Raw genomic sequence first — 24,311 nt, 5'->3', positions numbered from 1 at the left:
AGTGTGCCTAATGCCCCAAATGTCATAGAATCATGGAATTGTAGAGCTGGAAGAGATCCCAGGGGTCATCTAATCCAAGCCAGTGCAATGCAAGAATCTCAAGTAGATCATACATGACAGGTGGTCATCCAACCTCTGCTTTAACCCCACCCCCCACCCCCCGAAGGAGAATCCACTACCTATGGTGGGGGTCTGCTCCACTATCGAACAGCTCTTACTGTCAGAAAGTTTTTCTTGATGCTTAGTCAGAATCTCCTTTCTTGGAACTTGAATCCATTAGTTTGGATCCTAGCCTCCAGAGCAGGAGAAAACAAGCTTGCTCCATCCTCCATGTGACATCTCTTGAGATATTTGAAGATGGCTATCATATCATATTAGATACTTGAAGATGGCTATCTCAGTCTCCTCTTTACCACAAGGCAGCAGAAGCTTAGGATCAGAGTTTTCCTTCTCCTAGATTGGCTACCTTCCTAGGTTGACAAACCCCATCTGCCACTCACTTCCCTCTACAGCACATGCAGAAACCGCCTTCTTGACTATTGACGCACTATTGGTGTTGTCAACTCAATCCACTAAAGCCTGTCTTCACATATAGGCAAAGTCCTTATCTCACCAAGGGTTTGAGGCCCATCAGCTACCCTCACCTGGTTTAGTCAGCGAGTGGCTGCTGTTGCATGCTGACAGCTTCTAGGAGCCGCAGGTGAGAGCTGAGTGCAAGGTAGGAACTACCCCTCCCCTAACACCCCATATACTCCTTAATTGATTTAATTTATTGATACTTTTCTACTGTGTACTGGTGGACATCACAGTTTTAGTGCTATACTGCAACAAAACTCACCTGAATTATTGCAATGGCCCTAGTTCCCCAGTGACTATGCTTAAGATTGTAGAATCGGTGTAATTAAACATTCTGTTCCATTTTGTGAAGTGGCCCTTATTCCGCTCACTAGCTTATACCAGCTAGTGAGAGCCTTCTTTGCTTTCTTGCTTTCTTGCTTTTTTGCAATGTAACAAGCTTTATTAATACAGTGGTGCCTCGCAAGACGAAATTAATTCGTTCCGCGAGTTTTGTCGTCTAGCAAATTTTTCGTCTTGCGAAGCACGGTGTCGGAAAAGTTTTGGAAAAGCTTCAAAAATCACCAAAAACCTCAAAAAAGGCTACCACACCGTGTTCTATGAGTTGCTCCTCGAAGTCAAGTCGCAACTGTATTAACGGTGTTAAGAAAAAGGAAACAAACTTGCAAGACGTTTTCGTCTTGCGAAGCAAGCCCATAGGGAAAATCGTCTTGCGAAGCAGCTCAAAAACCACAAAACCCTTTCGTCTAGCGAGTTTTTCGTCTTGCGAGGCATTCGTCTTGCGGGGCACCACTGTAGTCTTACAATACATTACATATATATAGTACATTTCATAGAGTAAATTGAGATTTCAATCATATACACACACACACAAACATATACTTGTCTTTTCTTACATAGTTATAAACCTTAAGCTTCAGCTGTGTTTATGCTACTTTTTATGCAGTTATTAACAAAAAATATTAATAAAAATTATTAACGAAAAAAATCATAAAAACTTTGGACTTCCTGTCAATTCCCGTTGTATGCTTTTATTCTAATAGTGAATGTACCTACCATTATTAATCTATTCTTTATATATTCTCTAATACATTCTTATAACAATTTGTACCATTGATCTTATTTCTCCTATATTTCTTTATCCAAGGTCATTCAAATGCGGCCATAGACGAAAAACCATTGGTATATTTTTGTACATATCTCTTGCATTTATCCCATTTTTGTGCAAATTCTTGTCTTGAACTGCCCCTTAGGCTGTCGGTCAATTGCGCCTTTTCCACATATTCTAGCAACTTATTCTGCCAATCCATTATAGTCAGAACATTTTCCCCTTTCCAGTTCTTTGCTACTAGTATTCCGGCCACTGCCGTAGCATATAGAAATATTTCTCTTAAGCTTTTCAGGATATCTTTACCAACGATGCTTAACCAAAACGCTTCTGGCTTTTTAAAAAAAGGTTGTTCCAAGGATTTTTTTCAGCTCATCATAGACGAGGCCCCATAATTCTCTTATTTTCCTACACATCCACCACATGTGGTACATATCTCCATTACTTTCCCCACACCTCCAACAGTTACTCGTGATATTTTTATACATCCTGGAAAGTCTTGACGGCGTAAGATACCATCTATACTGCATCTTTAACATGTTCTCTTTAATATTGTAACACGCCGTAAAATTCATAGTTGTATTCCAAAGGTTTTCCCATTCTGCCAGCATTATGGGATGCCAGCATTACGGGAGAGAGCCTTCTTTGCTTTCAAAGTGTAATTTCATCATGTGATCTTGGACTATTCCCTCAAAATTAGCTACTGCTGGATCCCTCCTGCTTGCTGCTGCCGAGGAAAAGCCCCTTCACTGCCAATTCATAATTAAGAATAGAAGCAGGCAGTAGAACCGTTAGCCATGATGATAATGTTCCAGTGAGACTTAGTCCCTGGTAAATGGGAATAGGATTGCAAGTGGGCATCTCTGCCAGGCAATTTTTATTCACCTGCACCAATGCAGTCCCATTCAGTGGACTACATCACTATGAAGGGTTAATGACAAAGCCTCTCCTCTTCCCGGAGGGGAGGTGTTGTGAGCGAATTTTTGCAAAGATGCAACATGCAACAGGTAAAAATAATGAAATTTCATATGATCGGTAATTCTATATCTGATCTTTATTTCAATCCTAGTCATCCTATCTATGGGGGATCTTGGGTGAGCTTGGGCTGCATACACACTAACCTGTTTGTAAGACAAAAATGTAGTTTTTCCTCAGTCATACTCATTCATGCTCATACTCCACAAGCTGTTTTCAATCTTGTTTGATTCTAGTTCCTGCCCTCCTGCTATGGTATGTATATGACAATGTGTTTGATATGCCCTTGATCCACGCCTTTACCTCCCTGGACATGCCCAAGCAAATGAAGGAGGATGTGGTGATTGCAATGTTGGCGCATGCTCACCCACGATGTCATTAGACAGGTGTGGATACTTTCTCCCTTTCTGGGACCACCCACAACTGATTTCATCTGTTTTCAAATGGTGACACTGCAGGATTATGCAGAGTCAATCTGCAGTGACCTTGAGAAGAAGACCTTTTGGGGGCAAAAAAATATGCAATAAATCTGGATTATGTGAAAGCATAGAAAAAAACAAGTAATCTCCATTGACTCTAGAATAAAAAGCCATGTGTACACAGGCTCTGTTTCACATTCCTGCTCTATATGCTAAAGCAGGCTTGTTTGGTTCATTTTTCAGGCAATCCTCTGCATACTTCTGTATATACCGGTATGTATTATTATTATTAGCCTCTTGCTAATGGTATTCAGTTTGGAATTAGCAAACTTTGTTCCCAGGATTCTATGCCACATTTTCTGCCAGGAAGGTAGAGAGAGAGAGAGTCATTTCTGTTTCCGTATACAGTGGTACCTCGGGTTAAGAACTTAATTCATTCTGGAGGTCTGTTCTTAACCTGAAACTGTTCTTACCCTGAAGCACCACTTTAGCTAATGGGGCCTCCCGCTGCTGCCACGCCGCCAGAGCACGATTTCTGTTCTCATCCTGAAGCAAAGTTCTTAACCCGAGGTAATATTTCTGGGTTAGCAGAGTCTGTAACCTGAAGCGTATGTAACCTGAAGCGTATGTAACCCGAGGTACCACTGTATTGTCCTCTGCTATGGTGCTTATGGTACCATGTAAGCGGTAACTTACCCCCCATAGTAGATCAGGCAGGGCCAGTATTAGAAATTATAACTGAGAAGTATGTTTGGTGTATTTTGTTAATAAGCCTAACTGTTTGGTTAATTAAGCATGTTCTGATTTTTGCTAGGGGGGTGGGCAGAATTCTGGCTAAGTTTATCTCACCCCATATTAATGCTTTCATTCTCCGCTAAGTTACTTAGAAAGTGTGCTAACTTTCTAACTTTTGGAGTTGGAGGGACAGAGATTGGAAGCTGGCAGAATCGTAAGTCAGTCCGCCAACTAGATCTTGCCCCATGATCCTTCAGAGTCCTGCTGTTCTTAAACTCAGTGATGGCAGCATCTGATTCACTGGGATATTTGAGAGTGAATCTAGTGCCATTGGTAAAGCTGAAACAATTAGATATCCGCCTAATTTGATGGGCATAGTGTGTCTTTGTTCCAAGAACTTTCCTAAGGTTCTTAGGGATGTCACAGCAAACATTTGTTGTCTTCCCATGTTTGGGCTGCAAAAGTGGGTGTGGGAATCTAGAATTTAAGCCTGGGTATATGCAATTTGTAAATAAAAGGAAACATGACTAAGAATTTAATCCACAGAATCTCCTCTTCGGGTGAGAAACTCTTACGTTGCCAGGACACATATTTATTACAGCAAACTGCTGTTTACTCTGTAATAAAAACAGTACATTTAAAAAAGAAGCATTCATAAATTAACTAAAATGCTAGCAACCTCATTTGACATCAGGTTTTAAAAAACAAGATTCATCCCATGAGGGCTGGAAGAGAGTTTAATTTGCTGCGGGGAGGGGGCCCTGCTTGCTTTATTTGTATATTTACACCTATCTCTCTACTGCTCAAACAAGGAAACAAGTCGTCTCAAAGTGGTGTGTGTGAAAACAAAAGTAAAAAAAAAAGGGCAGAAGAACACGAAACTGGGAGAGGGCTCAGTAAGCATCTGAAATATAAACATTTTAAGCTGGCATCTAAAACTAAACACAGAGAGTGCCTGTTTAATATACAGAGGCAATGAGTTCCGCAATACAGATCTAGTTAGTGAAGTTTCACACGCGACACACTTTTGCATCATATAGATTACTCCTTTACAGCACCTGGAGAAGAGGAGGTTCATGTTGAGGCTTGAATGTCTTAATAGCTGGGTGACTAGGAAATCAGCAGCTGAAGCTTTCCCTAACATGGTTGTTCAAAGTATACCTGAAGGAGCGTCTTCACCCCCATCATTCTGCCTGGACCCTGAGGTCCAGCTTCGAGGGCCTTCTGGCACTTCCCTCACTGCAAGAATTGAAGTTACAGAGAACCAGGCAGAGGGCCTTCTCGGTAGTGGCACCCACCCTGTGGAACGTTCTGCCGTCAGATGTCAAGGAAATAAACAACTATCTGACTTTTAGAAGACATCTGAAGGCAGCCCTGTTTTGGGAAGCTTTTAATATCTGTTGAATTATTGTATTTAAATATTTTGCTGGAAGCCGCCCAGAGTGGCTAGGGAAACCCAGCCAGATGGGCTGGGTATAAATAAATTTATTATTATTATTATTATTATTATTATTATTATTATTATTATTATTTATTTTATCAAGGGACAGGAATTCAGGCACAAAATACATTAAGAATGTAAGAAGAGCTTTTGCTGGATCAAGCCAAGAGCCCATCTAGTCCAGAATCTTCTTCTCACAGAGGCCGACTTTGGAAAATCTGCAAGCTGGACCTTAATGCAACAGCACTCACCCAAATGTGATTCCCAGCAGGCAGCAGGCAGAGGCATTCTGCTTCCAACAAGGTGATAAGAACATAGCCATCATGTCTACAATAGTCTTATCGTCTCTTCAAGCCACCCAGGGTGGTGGGTGGGCATCACTACATCGCGTGGGAGAAAATTCCACAGTATACCATGTGAAGTACTTTTCTATTGTCTCTGCTGAATCTTCCAACGTTCCGCTTCATTGGATGACCCGGCATTCTAGTATTATGAGAGAGGGAGAAAAAATATTTGCCCTACTTAAACAATTAGCTGGAGACAATGCATAGTATTGTTTTCCACTTGGTAGATTTCTGGGTTAGTGACATGGCTCATTGTGCTAGGGAAAACAATAATTAATTTTGTTTCTTTAGTAAATTTATATTTTGGCATTCATCCGAGGATTGATTTACAGAATCTGCTCAGAAAGAAAGAAAGAAAGAAAGAAAGAAAGAAAGAAAGAAAGAAAGAAAATCTAAATCACCTTGTTTTTTAGGCAGAATCTATATTTTTATTTTACAGCAGATGTTCTATGGGTAGTTACTGAATTCTGTCTCTGTAGTATCCCTGTCTCTTTTATTTTTCCCAGCCTTAAAAAATGTACATCTAGGCGTTCTTGCTTCTTAATTATGATAAACTGTCTTGTTACATTGCTAAGCTTGCTAGGACTACTTAGAAATACTCTGTCAACAGAACCTTTTCCTCCCGTTCTGAGCACTGCAGTCATCAAACATCCAATCCTTTTACAAGTTCTGCTATAATTTTCATTATATACATATAATATAATTTTGTGGACAGAAACTATAACAAAATACCGCCCACCATAAACACATGCTTACAGGGTTGGTTCAGATATTTGTAATTTTTTCCACAAGGAGCCACCCAAATGGCTCAAGGGGTGCAGCTGTATGGGGGGAAATGATGACTTCCTCAGCCATTGCACACATGGGAATTGTGGTCAGGGAGTGGTGTTCGCATAACCCAGATGAGAGCACCAGATCAGATGTGGCTTCTTCTATGTGGCCGATTCCCCAGGGTCCATTTTTCTTCCTTTTTAAAAAATAAGTGCAGTATAAATTTTATTTAAACAAGTTTAAAAACAGTGATGACAGGAACAGACTCTAAAACTAAGTTTCACATCACACTTAGACACCTGAACTCTTTCTGTGTGGAGAACCATATTTCTCGCTCTATAATACGCACCAGACCATAAGACGCACGGCTAAGGCTCCCCCAAGAGCCGCAGTCCCTTTAAAGAGCACACGGAGTGTGTGTGCAGCTCTTGGGGGCTTTTCCACGAGGAGGAAGAAGGGCAGCCCTTCTCCCTCCTCGGGGAAAAGCCCCCAAGAGCCGCGCACACACTCCACACAGCTCTTTAAAGGGAGCGCTGAGCAGAGCCTCCCGCCTGCATTCGCTCCATCAGACGCACACACATTTCCCCTTACTTTTTAGGAGGGAAAAGTGCGTCTTGTAGAGCGAAAAATACAGTAATTAGTGAACTTATCAAGCAAAAAGTAGCCAGACCTCATATACAAGCCAAGTATAGAAAGCCACTGTGTGCACATCTGGTGTTTAACTCCTGTTGGGTGGGTATCCCTTGACAGCATAGTCATTATTGAAGTTTTTTTTATTTCATTTGAGGTTTTTAAGCAGAGGTTGGATGGCCATCTGTAATGGATGGTTTCACTGAGATTCCAGCATTGCAGGGGGTTAAGCTAGGTGGCCCTTGAAGTCCCTTCGAACTCTACAGTTCTATGATTCTATGATTTCTAGACTCACCCAATTGATTGTAATAATGTGTTGTGGTTTTTAATTGTTGTAACCCACCCCTGAGGGCTGTATGGGGTAGTACCTCTGTGGGGGACACGCCATGCTCCTTCTTGGGTACTTCATTCACCTTTGGTCCCCACTCTGTGCTCAGCTCTCACCTGTGGCCCCTAGAAGCTTTCAGCATGCGACAGCATCCACACCCTGGGGAACTGCTTTGACAGGCTGGCTAAACCAGGTGAGGGTAGTCAATGGGTGTCAAAACCTTGGTGACTTCCCTTGCATACAAAGATAGGCTCTAGCAGATTCCGTCAAGACCAACTATGGGTCCAATGGTCAAGAAGGCGGTTTCTGCACGTGCTGTAGAAGGAAGTGAGTGGCAGATGGGGCTCGCCAACCTGAGAAGGTAGCCCACCTAGGAGAAAGAAAACTCTGGTCCTAAACCTCCACTGCCTTGTGGGATATCTGTGGGAGAAGAAAAAGCTAACCCTACACAAATCTGGAGTTGAGTCCCTAAGACAGTTCGATGGCTCATTGTACACCTTCTGGCAACTCCTGCAGCCAAGCTGGTGCCAAATGTATTGCTCTCCTTTCCTTTGGACCACATCAGCAAGGCCGAGAGTCAGGCATTGTCATCTGGGCAGCCCAGGACCTCCATACACCCTGCCCCAGGGAGGTCACTTTGGTGCTGCTAATGCTTTGACTTCACCCCCAGATGTGCACTGCATTGTCGATTGAGACAGACGGATGCCAACAACGCCTATGAACCATTTCCCCCAAGTGCAACCTTTCTTAGGTAATGGGTCACAATGCACAAATGGAACTAGATTCGTTCACCACAAGAAGGGTAGGGCTATTGTTCTCCTTTAACAAAAAACAGTATCCCAGATTCAAATAAAAGTGTGTCTTTAATTCATTTATCATTTATTTATCTAATAAAGTTCTTTATTCTTCAAAGCTGCCTTTCTGCTACTGTTCCAATACTTGGAAAGAAATTCAGTAACTTCAGTGTGGGAATTTTCACACACTGCTCAGAAAAGGGGGGGGGGGAGTGCATAGCTTTAGGCTAGCTATACACCCCTTTCCTTACAAGGAAGTGGAAATAAGAGCCCTTCAGTATGGAACTGTTGAGTTCGAAGATTGCTGCAGGCAAACCAGAGCCTTCCTTTTCCTTGATGATCAAAGCAGAGATTAAAGAAGCCCATTGTTCGCTTGGAGGGATCTTTCTCCTAAGCTCCAGGGATAGAAAGATTTCTGGCCTGTACTGTTCTTATGATCCAAGCAGCCATTTCCTTTGCACTCATTATCAGGACACCCACACATTCCCACATTATGCAACCAAATAGCAACAGCCTGAACGAATCATTAAAAACAATAAAGTGCCTAATGACATCTAACAGATTTAGCACAAGCTTTCATGGACTATTACAATGTGAAAACGCTGAACTGCAAGATGTTTAATTCTATCACTTGTGGATTGTATTGGCATGATGGTGGTTTGTTTGTTTGTTTTTGTCATGCTACATGTATTAATTGGCTTCCCAATGCTATGATGTGTGTGTTATCAACACAATTGTGTTTTTTGTGCGTGAAAGGCTATTTTTTTCTAATGTCATTTGTAGTTTTCTGCATTTCATTGTTTTCCTGATCTCACTGTTTACAATGCCCCACTCCAGCTATGGATATATATACACCTATATCACAGGATAATACTTCATATATCCGATGAACTGGACTGTAGTCCATGAAACTTTATTCCATCCTAAGATTGTTTGTCTTTAACATCACACAAGGCTCTGCTGTTTTTCGTTGCAAAAAGTTTACAGAGCTACTCCTCAATTTGCATATGTGCATTTTGCAACAACAAAGGTTTAAGCACATGGTAAAGATCTCTCACATTATAGAACATACAGGAAAAAATAAAGCAAGGTCTGGAACAAAAGAGCTTCTCCCCAGCCATCCAGCCTAGCAGTTATGTCTTGTGTGTCATAGCATAGTAGTAATTCACAAATCATATGCTGGGAAATAAATCAAGATATGGAAGACAATACTACACAAGGATACTTGTACGGCTGAAATCATGTCTTGGGAGCTGGAACAAAGGCAACAGTCATGGTAAGCCCACTTAATAAAAATGTGGAAGTTACTGGCCTCTTGTAGTCAATAATATTAGATGTGAGCAGTACCGTATATCCAATCACATTTGATAACCCCCAGCCTTCATACCAACTAACAGGGAGAAAGCAAATTATGTAAGACTGCAACCTCCCAGATGTTATTGGACTACAACTCCATCAGCCCTGTTGCAAGGGCAAGGTGGTGCTGATGGGAGCTGGAGTTCAGCATCTGGATGCTTAGAGTTGACCCACTGAAATCATGACTGACTGAAGTCCCACTGAGTTCAGTGGATGTAATGAAAGTCTGGGGACGTCTGGTTACAACATGTGTCAATTTGAATCAGGGGTGGGCAACTTGCGCCTTCCAGGTGTTATTGGATTCCAGCTCCCATCAGCCCCAGCCAAGATGGCCAATGTTCAGAGACAATGGGAGTTGAGGTCCAGCAACATCTGGAGGGCCACAGGTTCCCCACCTGATTTAAATTTATACCTCCTTTTTCAGTCATTAGGACAGCTGTTTAAATCATGCTTGCTGCAGAAGAAAGAGGCAGTCACCAGCTTTGGTTTGCTGATAAGCCCTAATGAGAGTTTCACTGACTATCCCTTGTAAAAGAAAGCATCTCTTTATGAGTTTGTATCATGTTTTTTTTTTAAAAAAAAGACAATAAAAGCAAATGCTGCTATGCTTTTCACTTATGGAGATGCTCACACTGCAGTAATGGAGGCATTATTACTGTTTACTATCTGTGCATAGTTGTGCATGCATGCCACAGTGTCATATAGAGAGATATAGGATAATTTGATCTAAATCCTACATCATATGGCTTATGCCAATAGCATTTATCTCTCACTTTCAGGAGCACCTGAAATAATTGCAACATTATCACAGGTGCACAAAGTAAATGATGTACACTATTCTCTAGTCTAGTTAGTTGGAGGAAAGCAGACAGATAGCAGGGCATGCATATATATATATATGCATATATATATATATATATATATGCAGGTTTTGGTGTCCTCGGGTGTCTTCCCGTGTAAAAGTTGGGGTGTCTAGGCGACGTTTCGACGAGGTCTCACTCGTCATCTTCAGGCTGGTGCTTTCGGCTTCTTGTTACTGGAACAAGAAGCCGAAAGCACCAGCCTGAAGATGACGAGTGAGACAAGAAGATGACAAGAAGCCGAAAGCACCAGCCTGAAGATGACGAGTGAGACCTCGTCGAAACGTCGCCTAGACACCCCAACTTTTACACGGGAAGACACCCGAGGACACCAAAACCTGCATTCCTGTACCCGTGAAAATCTACGAAAACAAATATATATATATATATATATATATATATATATAGAAGGAACACTTCTAGATCTATCACAGAGCCCATCCTTTGCATGCAGAAGAAATTGTGGTCTCTAGTTACAGATTTCCCCAGCAGTAAGCATGGGAAAAAAGGGACGCGCTGTGGGTTAAACCACAGAGCCTAGGACTTGCCGATCAGAAGTTCAGCGGTTCAAATCCCCGTGACGGGGTGAGCTCCCATTGCTCGGTCCCTGCTCCTGCCAACCTAGCAGTTCAAAAGCACATCAAAGTGCAAGTAGATAAATAGGTACCACTCTGGCGGGAAGGTAAACGGCGTTTCTGTGCACGGCTCTGGTTCGCCAGAAGCGGCTTAGTCATGCTGGACACATGACCCAGAAGCTGTACGCCAGCTCCCTCGGCCAGTAAAGCGAGATGAGCGCCACAACCCCAGAGTCGGTCACGACTGGATCTAATGGTCAGGGGTCCCTTTACCTTTACCCTTTAAGCATGGGGAAAGTCTATTTCTTGAAACATTAAGGAGCTGATGGAAGTCACACTAGACATGACTGAGCAAGAACCAATGGGTAGGCTGAGTATAAGACACCCTCATATTGTTATACCCCAATCCCTGAGTGGTGCAGGATTCCAGGGGTTCCAGACACTTACCCAGGGTCCATGTTTCCTTGGAATGAGGGACAGCGGAATCTGTGGTATCTTTAGGATATATGGTTTCTTTACACACATAGACACCTGAGCCTACCATGGAGGGGTTCACAGCATTAACTTCCCAATAAGGTCTTGATTCTCCCATGGCCACAGCCTTGAATTCCAGCAGAAATCAGGCATGGCTCTGACTCTTGGTCTTCCCAGCCTGCTGCCTTTGCTTCCAGCTTTTAGCTCACATAACTCAACTCTCCACTCTGGCCTTTGTCTTGACCAGTGAGTTGAGGGACCAGGCCGCTCACTTTCTGTCGGGCAAAGAGCCACTTCCTTTGTTACCATAATAGTCCATACTTAGAAGGCCATCACTTCACCAGGAAGCTAGCCTGGCTATTCCAGGAATTGAATCCATGCTGGACCCAGGAATTAGAAGGGTCTCAGACATACAGCCTACCCCACCACCAACTCATAACAGTTATGTTCCAATAAGCCTTGGGCAAGTTACTATCCCTCCACACCAGATTCCCATAAGCCAAACAGGAATTACACCAGGCTGCATGCAATAAGGAAGCAAAGTTACTACCTGCCTTGACAAGAGCCTGAAAGATAGGTATGTTATAAATAAATACACAAAATGCTTTCACTTATCCATGTTATCTATATCCTTTTCTAATACACTTCAGTGATAAAACTCAAAATCCAATGCCACCTAGTTAAACCTGTCCTACCTGGTGCTGTTGTTTCCTGCCCCCCCCCCTTTCCCCCTAGAGATGATCTTAGCTTTCTACAGCAAATGTATCACATCTAAAATCTCTCTGGTGGAGAGCATTTGAACAGGATGCGGGGAGGAAACTATTTGAGGATCAGAAGTACATTTCCGAATGGTAGGTTGAAATGGCGTTTCGGACATAATATGCTGTGTGAATGCTTTTTATCGTGCTCTCGAGAATAAACTCATTTTTCCCAACAATGCAGCACCTGTTCCTGGCAAAGAAAGGTGAATGAGATTTGGTCTTAGGGAGGAGGCAGAACCGCTGGCAGAAGGAAGCCAGAAACCAGTATTCCAAGTCCCTTAGCACTTGACTCAGCAGGACTTCTTTCTTCAAGGCAATGCCCTCAGAGGAGTAGCCGCCATCCTCTCCTTATGGCAGTGAGCGCAGAAAGGCACCACAATCCCAGTAGAGGGAGCTCACCTCCTTAATCTCAGTGCTTATGGATACAGAGTGCATCCATCAGCCGTGAATCAGCACAGCGTTCACCAACCTGGTGCCCTCCAGATGTTTTGAACTTCAACTCCCACAGCTGATGGGAGCAGTGGTCCATAGCATCAGGAAGGCACCAGGTCGGCAAAGGTAGAACTGGATGTATACAATGGAAGAAGAGAGGCACTTAATGGAACAGTAGGTGACCAGGGTGGGAAAAAACTATTTAGCAGCACAATCTTAGGCATGTCTACTCTCAGAAGCTAAGTTGTACATTCCATTAATATAAGTGCAGATGGGACTGCAGGCTTAATTGCCTGAAATCAAATGGTACCTCTGGAGGTGGAATTGAAATGAAGTGAGGCAAACAGCCTCATACAAAATGCTTGGGATCCTGTTAATACCTGGAATACTGATGTGGTAACAGGCACTTAGTTCTGCTGTTAGGATAATTCAATTAAGATACATGTTGTTGATAATTAACTCTTGAAGTCACCACTCAGTTTCCCCAGAGATGTGTTCAAACTCTAGAAGCTTTCCATTAGGACTATTTTTAAAACTCTGTTTTACAAGCAGAGCTGCCACAATAGCATTTCTTCTCACGCTGTTGGTGAGCCAATAGTAATTATTTCAGTTCTTATGAAGGACTATCATTAGAAAATAAACAGCAGCATTTGCTGCTTTCTTCACTGTATGAAACTGGCTAATTTGCAGCCCAATCCCAAACTTGAATATTAAGAAAATCAAGTCCCACTGGGCTGAACGGAGCTTACTCTCAAGTAAGAATAGGGCTGCAGACTTAAGATAGCATTTGCTTCTTTTCCCAAGCTGCAATTGTACTATTATGAAAATATTAGCTCAGCAGTCTGTCTATCATCTGTTTCTTTAACCTAAAATTCATTGTTAGGATAAGAAACTTTATCACAGCTTTCACAGACAATCGCTCTTCAGTACCTTACTCCTAGAAATAGCTTTCCTAGATCTCATCATTATATTCCCTGGAGAAATTATCTCTGTTGTCTCACGGCACAATATCTAAGTAGGCAATGTCCCTGGGAAGCTCCATTTTCATTAATTGACACAGTATAGAAGGGAGACAATTTGATTTCATTTAAGCCTCAGACCTTGTAAGAAATTATTTTCATTTAAGAAAGCACTTGGAGAACAATGAACAAGACTGAAACAAAGTACGGTAGCTACAGTCTGCACATCAAAGGACATTGTTTAGGATTTTTGCAAAAAACCAGGCTCCTCCGGCAAATTAGTAAGGCTGAAAGTCTCTTACTTTTATCAGATATGATTATAAGAGGCTGCAAATATCACAGTGGATGGGTGTCTCTCCAAAACCTTGCTATGGTAATGACTCTGGGATTTACCCATCACTTCATAGTAAGAACAATACGTTTCGCTTCACAGAATACACCTTATCAGTGCATGCAAGAGAAGAACATTGCAACGTGATTTGAGCTTTCTACAGAGAAATGGCCTCTTGTGTCACTGCTTCCTTTTGACACTTGTCTAATGATGCCATGACAGAAATATCTATAAAAAGCTGTTTCCATTTCGCAACTGAAATAGGTATCATTGTAAACTATGTACATACAGCAACCTCCAAACTTCAAGGCAAATACAAATACTGCCAGATTGGCAAAAGGCTGTAATGTTATCGCTATGGAAGTTTAAAACTATTTCAGTTCTACTTTTTTTCCTGAACCTGGGAGTATTTACTAAAAAGTTCCTGCAATTACGTCTATCTGCCATTAAAACCTCCACCTGCACAGAGTCTGTTAGGGGTACTTTTTAACATCCCTAACTTTCGTAGGGATGGTTGCATTGTAAAACACACAGCCACATGCAATCCACGCTTTTCCAACTGCTATCTCAACAAAACGCAAGCAACATTTCTGTAGCAATGCCCTGTAGATTCAAAATGAGCAGAAATCGATATGTGCAACCTCCCAAACAGTTAAGTCATTGTAAAATCAGCATCTTTTATTGATTTCTTTATTAATATCACATTTAAACATTTATACAAAAGTCCAGTCCTCTGAATTCTGTTTTACGGAGTATTCCCCCACCTTACCTTCCTCCTTGCTGCCCCAACCCTCCCCCCACAAAAATAAAAAAACACTGCTTCAGCAATTGTGCAAGTCCTTCATGATCACCATCACAACAAGAAGTATGTATGTAAAGGTTCTGGTACATACTGAATCACGTGCCTTGCACACTTTGGGAGAGAAAAGAGGCCTCACAAATACTCACTGGTGTGTGTGTGTGTGTGTGTGTGTTTTTTTTAAATTATTGACAGCCCAGCAATGGAGAAACATGGATGTATGTTATCCTCAATAGTCCCTGGAGGATTGTGGTGGTCTTCTTCAATGATATGTCCTCATGAAAGAGCCACGTTTTGCTTGCTCTCTGTCTCTCAGGTAAACATAATTCTCAGCAAAGTTGTAACCCACTCTCCAATCCAACCCCTTTTCTGCAGAAGGCGTGCAGCCCATTCACAACCTTGGCTTCCTGAGCAAGGTTTTGCTGAGGTCCTTGACTTCTTCTGGGCCGTTGACTCTCTCATAGCCTAGAATGGCCATGGGCTGGTGGCAATACTCCTCAACTTGCTTGATCTGCAGAAAGCTTAGCGCTGTCCTCCAGGCATTCACTGCCTGGCTAGCATTCCTGGCAGAAACCACAAAGGGCTTGGAAGAGTATCCAGGCCCACTGGTCATGTTGAGAGCAAACTTCTCCATCTCCGGGCTCACTGCCAGGTTGACAAACCCGTACACCTGCCGCAAAGTCTTGATGGGGTCCACTACCAGGTCCTCATAGCGGACAGCCATGTAGTTACCCTTCAGCCAGTCAGGCGGGCGCAACGCAGTTTGCAAGGTCTTGGCCATGCTCCCGCAGATCACCTCCATGGCCCCTAAGGCGTGGTAGTCAGAGCCACCTCCCCCTTCCTTCTTGCTGTTCAGCTTGTGGCCAGCATCCAGGAAGGGCATGCGATGGATCCGGGGGTCCCTGCTCCTCACCACCTGCAGGCTCTCACGGATCAGCCCGTGGCGGGACTTGATCCTGGAGCTGGCCACTGCGCGGGGGTCCCGGACCAAGTGGATGACTTTGAGAGCCAAGGAAGGGTCTTGCATGAGCGGCGCCAGCACTCCGATATCGAAGACCCTCACGCCCTTGATGACCAGAGTGTGATACTTGAGGCACTCTTCCTGGAGGAGGTGCAGCTGCTGCGGAGGGCACTTCTTGCACAGCTTGTCGTCCACCATGCCCACCACTTCCTTGCGGTAGGCTGGGCAGAGCGGCGAGGAGCAGATCACTTTGTTGGTGGCCGCCCCGAAAATGCCCAGCGTGGTGAGGTTCTTCCCCACCCCGGCCGTGCTGTAGAGCTGGAAGACGGAGAGGTCGCAGCGGTACAGGGAACTCAGCATGTCCCGCGCCGCGCCTTGCAGGGAGACGGCGTCACCGGGGTACAGCTTCTGCCACACGTGCCACACCGGCTCGTAGAGGAAGAAGACCTCTGGGTTCTGGTTGAAGAGCTCCCCAAAGAAGGAGGACCCCGACCGCCACGTGGTGAAGATGTAGACCAGCTGCCGCTTGCGGGCAAGGGGCACGGGGGGCCCGTAGAGGGCCCGAGTGTCCGACTGGGACTGGTAGGTGTAATAAGGCAGCTGCTGAGGGTAAGGGGTGCGGCGGGCGGGCGAGGGCTCGCTGCACTGCTGAGGCCCCTTGTGCCACTTATAGTCCAGCAAGTTGAGCATCGTCAGGAGCAGGAGGAGCACATAGCCCAGGCACAGAACCAGCGCCTTCCTGCGGAACACCTTCATGCTGGCGGCGGTTTGGAGCCAGGGCAGGGGAACCAGCCCTGCCAACTGTTGCACATCACAGGCAGGCGCTTGCGCCAAGGTGGGTCCAGACGCCCAGGGGCTTTCTCCCGGGCAGAGAGGGCATGTCCATGTCTCTCAGGGAAGCTGGCTGTCCTTGGGGGCAGCCCCTCGTCGCCGCTGTTCTCCTGGGTGCCCACTGCACCCTGCTGGGCATGGGGCAGCTCCCCCCAGGGCTCTGTGGAAGCAGAAGCGGCTGTTCCCTAGCTACCTTCCCAAGCTCTTTTCTTCGCAGGACTTGGGAGCAGCCCCCCAGCGCCAGCAGATGCCCAGCCAAGCGGGCAGAGAGGAGGCAGAAGAGGAGGAGGAGGGGGGGGACTGCTCTGCACCAAGTTAACGCATCATCCCAGCAAAGGGATGGTGCTCAGTCAGTTCCTCCGCCAGCCCGAGGAGTTTCCGCTCTGCAGCCCAAGCGCCAGGCGGGGAGCGGAGGCAGAGCCAGGGGAGCGGGGAAAGTTGCAGAGGCCCCCGTCGAGCCGCCGATATCCGGAAAAGTGCATTGCGCCTGGTTTTTTTCGGGTCGTTTTCCTAGGAGTGGGTGGCGGGCGCAAGCGAAGCAGCCGAGGCTCCCTCCCTCTGCGCGCCCGGCTCAGCCTGGGTCCCCCACCCGCCTGCCTGCCTTGCGCCGATGGGGGCTGGTCCAGGAGGCTCTGGCCCGAGGAAGAGGAAAGAGACGAGGCCGGATGCGGGGATCCGCTAGGGCGATGCGAACGGCTCGCTGGAGAAGATCCCTCCGACTTGCGTGCTCCCGCCGCGGCTGCCCATCGCTCCCAAGCGCCCGCCAGGCACTCGATCCAGTCGGAGGGGAGGAAGAAGAGGAGGAGGACGAGGAGGAAGAACCGGCCTCCCTGCAGCAGCAGCAGCAGCAGCCGGCGGCGAGGTCTCTGCAATGCTCAGGCGGCGCCGCTCCATCGCCAGCCCATGGAGACTTTGGGAGCGAAGCACTTCTTTGCCCGCCAGGCAGAGAGCGCGACGCAATCGGAGCCCAGAGGCACCAGCAGCGGCGGAGGCGGCAATAGCAGCGGCGCTTCAGCAGCGACGCCCGCCCGGCTCGCTTCCCCCTCTGCTGAATGGCCGAGGAGCTGCAGCCTCCAACGCAGCCGCCCGCGCCCGGCCCCCGCGGCCCTCTCCGGGCCTCCTCATTGGATGCCGCGCCTGCCACTCTTGCCGCTGACTCCCCTACCCCTCCCCTCCCTTCCCCGGGTCAGGGATGCTGCTGGGTGTTTAAGGCTCTGCCGCGGAGCCTGGCTGGCTGGCTGGCTGGCCGGCTGGCAAGGAAGGGCAGCTCTGCTCAGCTGGCTGCCCGCATCGCCACAGGGCTCCCCCTCCCGCCCGCGTGCCGCCTGCTCCCACTCCAGTCCACCCCGCCACACAATCCCCTCCGTTGGGAGATGGGCGCTGGGGAAAGTTTTCCCAAAGTGCAGCCAGCTGAGCTTCTCTGTAAGGCTCGAAAGGAATCTTCCGCTGCTGCTTCTTTCCAAGGAAACGCAGGCCAGCATGCTCGCGTCAGACAGTCCCGTTCTATAAGGAATCTAGTGAGCAGATTCCGCTTTTCTTTTTAGAAAAGTTTCTGCGCCTCTGTTCCTATTGCTGCTGCTGCTCCCGCAAGATACCGGCATGAACAGCAGTAGACGTGTGGAATGTTGACACGCGTTTAAATCAGGTTTTTAATTTACCGTTGGTTTTAATTGATTTCGAATGCTTTCAATAGTTGCTTTTAATATTTTTATTTGGGGAAGTGGCGGTAATTTCATTGTTGCATTCTTTTTATATAAACAGCTTTGGGGTTTCCTTACAACCGAGCGGGATATACATTTCGTGAAAAACAGCCCCAGCAGCAACAAAATCGTTGCTGTTTCTAAACAACCGTGTTAAACTCATGCAGGATACGGTGGAGTCAGGCAGACAGGCAAGCTGAAAACGCAGAACAATTTCGTGCACACCTGCAAAAGATTGCTATCGGCACATTCCTGGGCGTGCTTGCACAGAAGTAAGTCCCACTGTGTTGAGTGGGATTTCATCTCTGGAAAGAGTGCATAGAATTGCAGCCTGAAAAATGTGGTATGTTCGTGTAAGAAACTGCTGAGAGTGAGATGATCCTTGAGATGCTTTTGCTGCTTAGGAGTATAGGAAACTGCCATCTGCCAAGCCAGATCATCAGTCCATCTGGCCCCATAATGTCTACACTGACTGGCAGTGGCTCTCCTGGGTTTCAGGCAGGGGGGTTATCCAGCTGTACCTGCAGATGTCAGGAATGAACCTGGGACCTTCTGCATCCAGAGCATCTATCCCTGGGCTTCAGCCCTTCTCCTAATTAAAATGGGCCGGATAGCTATCCTAAGATTGCGCTTTTTGCCTGTTGCCCCCCAGAAAAGAATAACGAGGCACTTTAAAGGCTGACAGGTTATTTGAGGCATCGTGGATTATAGGACATTCCATAAGATGCACCGAGTTGGCCGCAACGAAACTAAATACTTAGCTCCAGAGATGGTGGTGGTCAGTGGCGTAGCATGGGGGGTGCAGGGGGGGCCAGCCGCACCGGGCGCAACATCTGGGGGGCGCGCGCTCGCACTCTCAGCTCTCTGCCCCTACCTGGCTCACTCACTCTCACTGCGGCGCTGGCTGTGCGAATCCGATCCGAGCCGCCGGGTCGCCGCCCACTGTGGAGGGGGGCGTGCCAGGCGTGCGGTGCGGAGAGAGAGCGAGGGACTATCTGGGGGAGGGACAGTGCAGCGGCCGCCCAGCGCAGCGCTGAGCGCGGGAGAGAACCAGACCAGACCAGACCAGGCAGCAGCAAGAAGAAGCTGGCAGCGGCGGCAGGTTAGGGGGCGCAAATTACTTGCCTTGCCCCGGGTGCTGACAACCCACGCTACGCCACTGGTGGTGGTTGTGAACATTTTGAAAGATGAGACTGAAAAGTCAGTGCAGACATTCCAAAAGCAGAGGTATCGTATATTAGTCATCAAGTGAAGTAAACAAGAAACAAAGGAAAGATGTTCCCACACTGTAATATTGCATCTCTTAAGTTTTTCATGCAGCATCTGTGTCCAACCCTGAATGCAATGCAATCAGGTCTGTATAGTATGTATGTGATAAGGGGATGGGGGTGGATAGGGTTGGGCTAACTTAAAGTCCCATTGATTTCAGTGGGTCTACTCTAAGCATGGCTTAAGTCTGGATCCAGCCTTTATTCATGTAGAACGTCATTTTTTACATGCAAACACCCACTCTAAAATTGCATCTTCGGGGGGGGGTGCATCTTCAAAATACACACAAATCCAATGAAAGAGAACCCTTTGTGGTCCAAACTACATTGTTTTGTCTCTTTGAACTTCGGTGCTGCCTGGATACAGATATAAATTTTACCATATTGAAAAAGGAAAACCGCCCAACACAGGTATGCAAGATTATACTATTAATTCAGGCTATGCTTGCTGGAAAACAGTATGGATTCATTATACATTAAAAACCTAGATTTTGATGAGCACATCCAGGAATAATATACTTATGGTATTGGATTTAGAATGTAACTCAGACTCACATATTCTGCCAGTTGCAAAGGCCCTCAACATTTCACCTCCCCTCCAGCTTGCAATTTTCCTCTTCATCACTACAAGGCTATCCTACAACTCCTTATTTAATCTGAGTATAAAGAGGCTTTCACTATTCCTCATTTGCTTACACAGATTTTAAATTTCTTCCTTTGTGTCTCACATGGCATGCACTGTGGTTTTGATGCATTCACCTTCATTGTTTAAGGAAGTAAATATTTATTCTCTGTAAACAGAGAGATCCGGGTGCCACATTTACACATATTTCAAACATACCATTTGCATTCCGGTTGTTTCTGGATTTTCCTGAACTAAAATGTTATTCTGTAAAGAAATATCATTTAAACTAGGGTTACATTTCACTTCAGACACCAATCTTCTGATTTAATATCTCTTTTAGTTGCATTATCCTCAAACCAGTGGTAGTCCCACCTCCTCCTGTTGGGAAAAGTTACCTCTGGTTACATTTGGTCTTGTCAAGCGAATCTATCTGTTCAGTGCTCCATTTCTTATCCAGCAGTCTTCCTGGAGACAACACAATGCTGGGGGCAAGGGGAGCTCTACATAACAAGTAAAGGTAAAGGGACCCCTGACCATTAGGTCCAGTCGTGACTGACTCTGGGGTTGCGGCGCTCATTTCGCTTTATTGGCTGAGGGAGCCGGCATACAGCTTCTGGGTCATGTGGCCAGCATGACTAAGCCGCTTCTGACGAATCAGAGCAGCGCACGGAAACGCCATTTACCTTCCCGCCAGAGCGGTACCTATTTATCTACTTGCACTTTGATGTGCTTCCGGACTGCTAGGTTGGCAGGAGCTCACCCCGTCGCAGGGATTCAAACCACCAACCTTCTGATTAGCAAGTCCTAGGCTCTGTGGTTTAACCCACAGCATCACCCGCGTCCCCTACATAACGAGCCTGCCATCAAATCACAGAACTGTAGAGTTGGAAGGGACCACAATGATCATTTAGGCCAACCCCCTGCAATGCAGGAATCTCTTGCCCAAGTAAGTTTTTATCTGTGCTTTTAGCCATCCAATGGAGGCTAGTCCATTAGGCCAAGGGGAGCACTGTCCCACCAACTTCAGTGTGCTCTCAGCCAGGCTCCACCTGCCTCCTTACTTGCAGCCCAATCAGATGGGAGGAGGATGGGAACAAAGCTAGTTGTTTCTGTGGGTTTGTTTTCCTGTGAATTTCTCTTCTCACAGAGTTTGGTCTTCAGTGTTTGTAAATCCAATTTTCAAAAGAAAAGCAATAAAAGAGAAAGAGAAAAGCACACAGAGCTGAAAGAGGAAGTAGGGAAAGCGATGCTCATCCCACTTCCTGTTTCAGCCTAATAATAATAATAATAATAATAATAATAATAATAATAATTTATTATTTATACCCCGCCCATCTGGCTGGGCCTCCCCAGCCACTCTGGGCGGCTTCCATAAAAACCAAAAATACACTAAAATATCACACGTTAAAAACTTCCCTGAACAGGGCTGCCTTAAGATGTCTCCTGAATGTCAGGTAGTTGTTTATCGCTTTGACATCTGCTGGAAGGGCGTTCCACAGGGCGGGCGCCACTACCGAGAAGGCCCTCTGCCTGGTTCCCTGTAGCTTTGCTTCTCGCAATGAGGGAACCGCCAGAAGGCCCTCGGCGCTGGACCTCAGCGTCCGGGCAGAATGATGGGGGTGGAGACACTCCTTCAGGTATACTGGACCGAGGCCGTTTAGGGCTTTAAAGGTCAGCACCAACACTTTGAATTGTGCTCGGAAACGTACTGGGAGCCAATGTAGGCCTTTCAAGACCGGTGTTATATGGTCTCGGCGGCCGCCCCCAGTCACCAGTCTAGCTGCCGCATTCTGGATTAGTTGTAGTTTCCGAGTCACCTTCAAAGGTAGCCCCACGTAGAGTGCATTGCAGTAGTCCAAGCGGGAGATAACCAGAGCATGCACCACTCTGGTGAGACAGTCCGCAGGCAGATAGGGTCTCAGCCTACGTACCAGATGGAGCTGGTAAACAGCTGCCCTGGACACAGATTATGTGCTTACCGCGGCTCAGATCAGCATTGCAAGGGCCAGTAGTACAAACGTCTCTCTCTCTCTCTCTCTCTATCTATCACCTCTATCTGTTTCTGGGATAACACCCCCACCACCACTTCATGATGAAGGGGGTCAGTGAATGGGTGGGAGAGGGGGACTCACTGGCTTTGTGGGCAGCCAAGGAAGTACCGTACTCAAGAGCACCATGACACCCGCAGACACCAACACTGGGGACCCCAGAGATGGACCAACAGATGTTCCCTGCATAGGGGATATTTTCAGATTCCTCACCCTTCCTATAGCCAGACTAAGGAAGCTTACAGTGTGTTACCGGTAATCATAGTGTTCAGTTAATCACAGATTGAGATATGTACGCCGAAGTGTAATATCCTAATCCTAAACTTCAGCAATTGCTGTAACAGAGTTGCCTTTATTAGGAGAGTCCCACTTTTTCACTCTTACGGCGAGTCTTCCCTGGTCCCTTTCAAAGTCCTGTGTCAAATCTTTATCCCTTGGCTTTCGTCCTGCTTAGCTTTGTATGCAGTTCTGGCTCAGACTCAGCAACCTCATTAGCTTTCTGAAGCAGGCTCATTTTCCTTGCATAAATGCATTTTTGCTCATGTGAAGTTCTGCCTTCTACTGAATTAACAGTAAGCTGCAAAATATGATTGATCTAGCTTTCGTAGATGTATCAGTCTTTGCATTTTAACTGTCTTCTTTTGTTAACACGCAACTTCTCTGTTAGAATATTGGGATATGTTTTGTCTTCAGTGTTGTATCGTATTATCTATTCTGCAGAAGGATATGTGGATCATAACAGCAAGGTTAAATGGAAAATTCAGATTTGTATTGCAGACTATATTATTCACTTGTTTTCACCATCTGCCCCCTCTGGTGTCCAAATTGTTCCTGCTTGGTAAGAAAATAAGAATTTGGTGCCTTATTCAGGCAGTTTTAAAGAAACACCAGTCCATTGTCAAGCCACTGCCTTTAACTGTAACATTTTTAACTCCATGAAAAAAAGGGAAATAGACAGAACACAATCCCATTCATGAAATAAGCCCATTGGGGCTTACTTCCCAGAAGTAAGAGAGTTCAAAAGTGCAGCCTAAGGTTTACCTGGGAGTAACCTTCCCTGAGGTTACTTCTGAGTAGATGTCACTAGGATTTTGCACTAGAGTGCAAACCTAGGCATGTCTGCTCTGGAGTAGCACTGTTTTCAGCAGGGACTTACCTTCTAGTGTGCATTTTAAGATTGCAGCCTTAGGGGGTGCCTTGTCACAGAAATCATTATGTAACAAACTCCCCTGAAAGTTGGAGGAACTAATCAATAACATCCTTTTCATTCCTATTTCAATTAAATAACATGGAGCTTATATTTCCCATGTGTCCATTATAACTTTCTTTTCTCTTTTTTGTTTCTTAATATGAATTTATTCTATTTATGCCTTGCTTTGGTATCCACCGTGTTACATTTACTGCCACCAGGAGAAATTTAGGAATCAGCTCTGAACTATCTCCCTTCATATGAAGACCCTGCCCCTAAGATTGGTGGCTTCTATTTAAACCAAGCCACTGTGTCCCCATGGAGTGCAGCAACAGCCAGCATGAAAAATTAGGGTTGGGTTAGCAATTCATTTTTACTGTTAATCTTGAGAGGGGGGTTATTATCATTTAATAGTTGTTAATTTATTATTTACAATTATAGACCACTTACTATCCAAAAATCTCAAAGCAGTTTATCATAGATTTAAAAAAAGCATATATAAACAATACAATAAAAATATGTCAAGTGATTAACATAATAGCAGAACAAATGCATAAACAACATTCCTGTACGTAAACAAACTCAATAGAAATGAAACCAGAGAGCATAATATAAAGTAGCATAATATAAAATTCATCAAACATAGCACACATTTGTTATGTATCCATTAGGTGTGACTGTTCCATCTTGTATACTAGGAGTAGCCAATGTGCTGTCCTGCAGATGCTCCCATCAGTCTAGGCCAGCGTAGTCAATGGCCAGGGACAGGGGTGGACCTGGGTCATATAGCACCCTATGCAAGGCCAAAAGTTGCCCCCTCCCAGCCCTTGTGGTGCCTTCCAAAGGCTGATAAGGGGGCACCAGGCTTTGGGAAGGAGTGCGGTGCTCTGGCAGGGTCCAAGAGCCTTTCCCAAGGCTGAGAAAGATTTGGGAAGGAGGCAGGAGTACCTCAGGCCTCTGTTGGATCCCTCACACCTTCTTCACAAAGTAAGCGCTTACTGGGTGTTTTTATCTTGTATTT

General features: G+C 45.6%; 2 protein-coding genes and 1 long non-coding RNA gene across 4 annotated transcripts in view; 1 reads left to right on the top strand and 2 right to left on the bottom strand.

The window, feature by feature from the left end:
* LOC310707490 overlaps positions 1 to 5,692 on the bottom strand; it is a 30,193-nt gene extending 24,501 nt beyond the window's left edge. The window contains exon 1 of the long non-coding RNA XR_014526505.1: positions 5,506 to 5,692. This is a non-coding gene — a long non-coding RNA (uncharacterized lncRNA). The remainder of the gene's footprint in view (positions 1 to 5,505) is intronic.
* Positions 5,693 to 14,529: 8,837 nt separating this feature from the next.
* Positions 14,530 to 17,510, bottom strand: CHST2 (carbohydrate sulfotransferase 2). The gene has a single exon (XM_083503711.1). It carries the CDS (start codon positions 16,383 to 16,385, stop codon positions 15,060 to 15,062), a length of 1,326 nt encoding a protein of 441 aa, XP_083359837.1. The 5' UTR covers positions 16,386 to 17,510; the 3' UTR covers positions 14,530 to 15,059.
* LOC310707086 (uncharacterized protein) overlaps positions 16,800 to 24,311 on the top strand; it is a gene marked incomplete at its 5' end in the record, with an annotated part of 35,597 nt that continues 28,085 nt past the window's right edge. For both annotated transcript variants that reach the window (XM_083503718.1, XM_083503717.1), the window contains one exon: positions 16,800 to 18,105. In XM_083503718.1, coding sequence (XP_083359844.1) covers positions 16,800 to 17,969 — 1,170 coding nt within the window. In that variant the 3' untranslated portion in view covers positions 17,970 to 18,105. The remainder of the gene's footprint in view (positions 18,106 to 24,311) is intronic.

This window comes from Podarcis liolepis, assembly GCF_965112155.1.
Source record: "Podarcis liolepis genome assembly, chromosome: 5".
In the NCBI taxonomy this organism is placed as follows: Eukaryota; Metazoa; Chordata; class Lepidosauria; order Squamata; family Lacertidae; genus Podarcis; species Podarcis liolepis.
Note: the sequence above shows the minus strand (reverse complement) of the source record. Positions and strands in the feature narration are given on the sequence as shown.

Coding starts and splice junctions, on each gene's coding strand:
- CHST2 (XM_083503711.1), bottom strand. CDS start 16,385: ATGAAGGTGTTCCGCAGGAAGGCGCTGGTTCTGTGCCTGGGCTATGTG.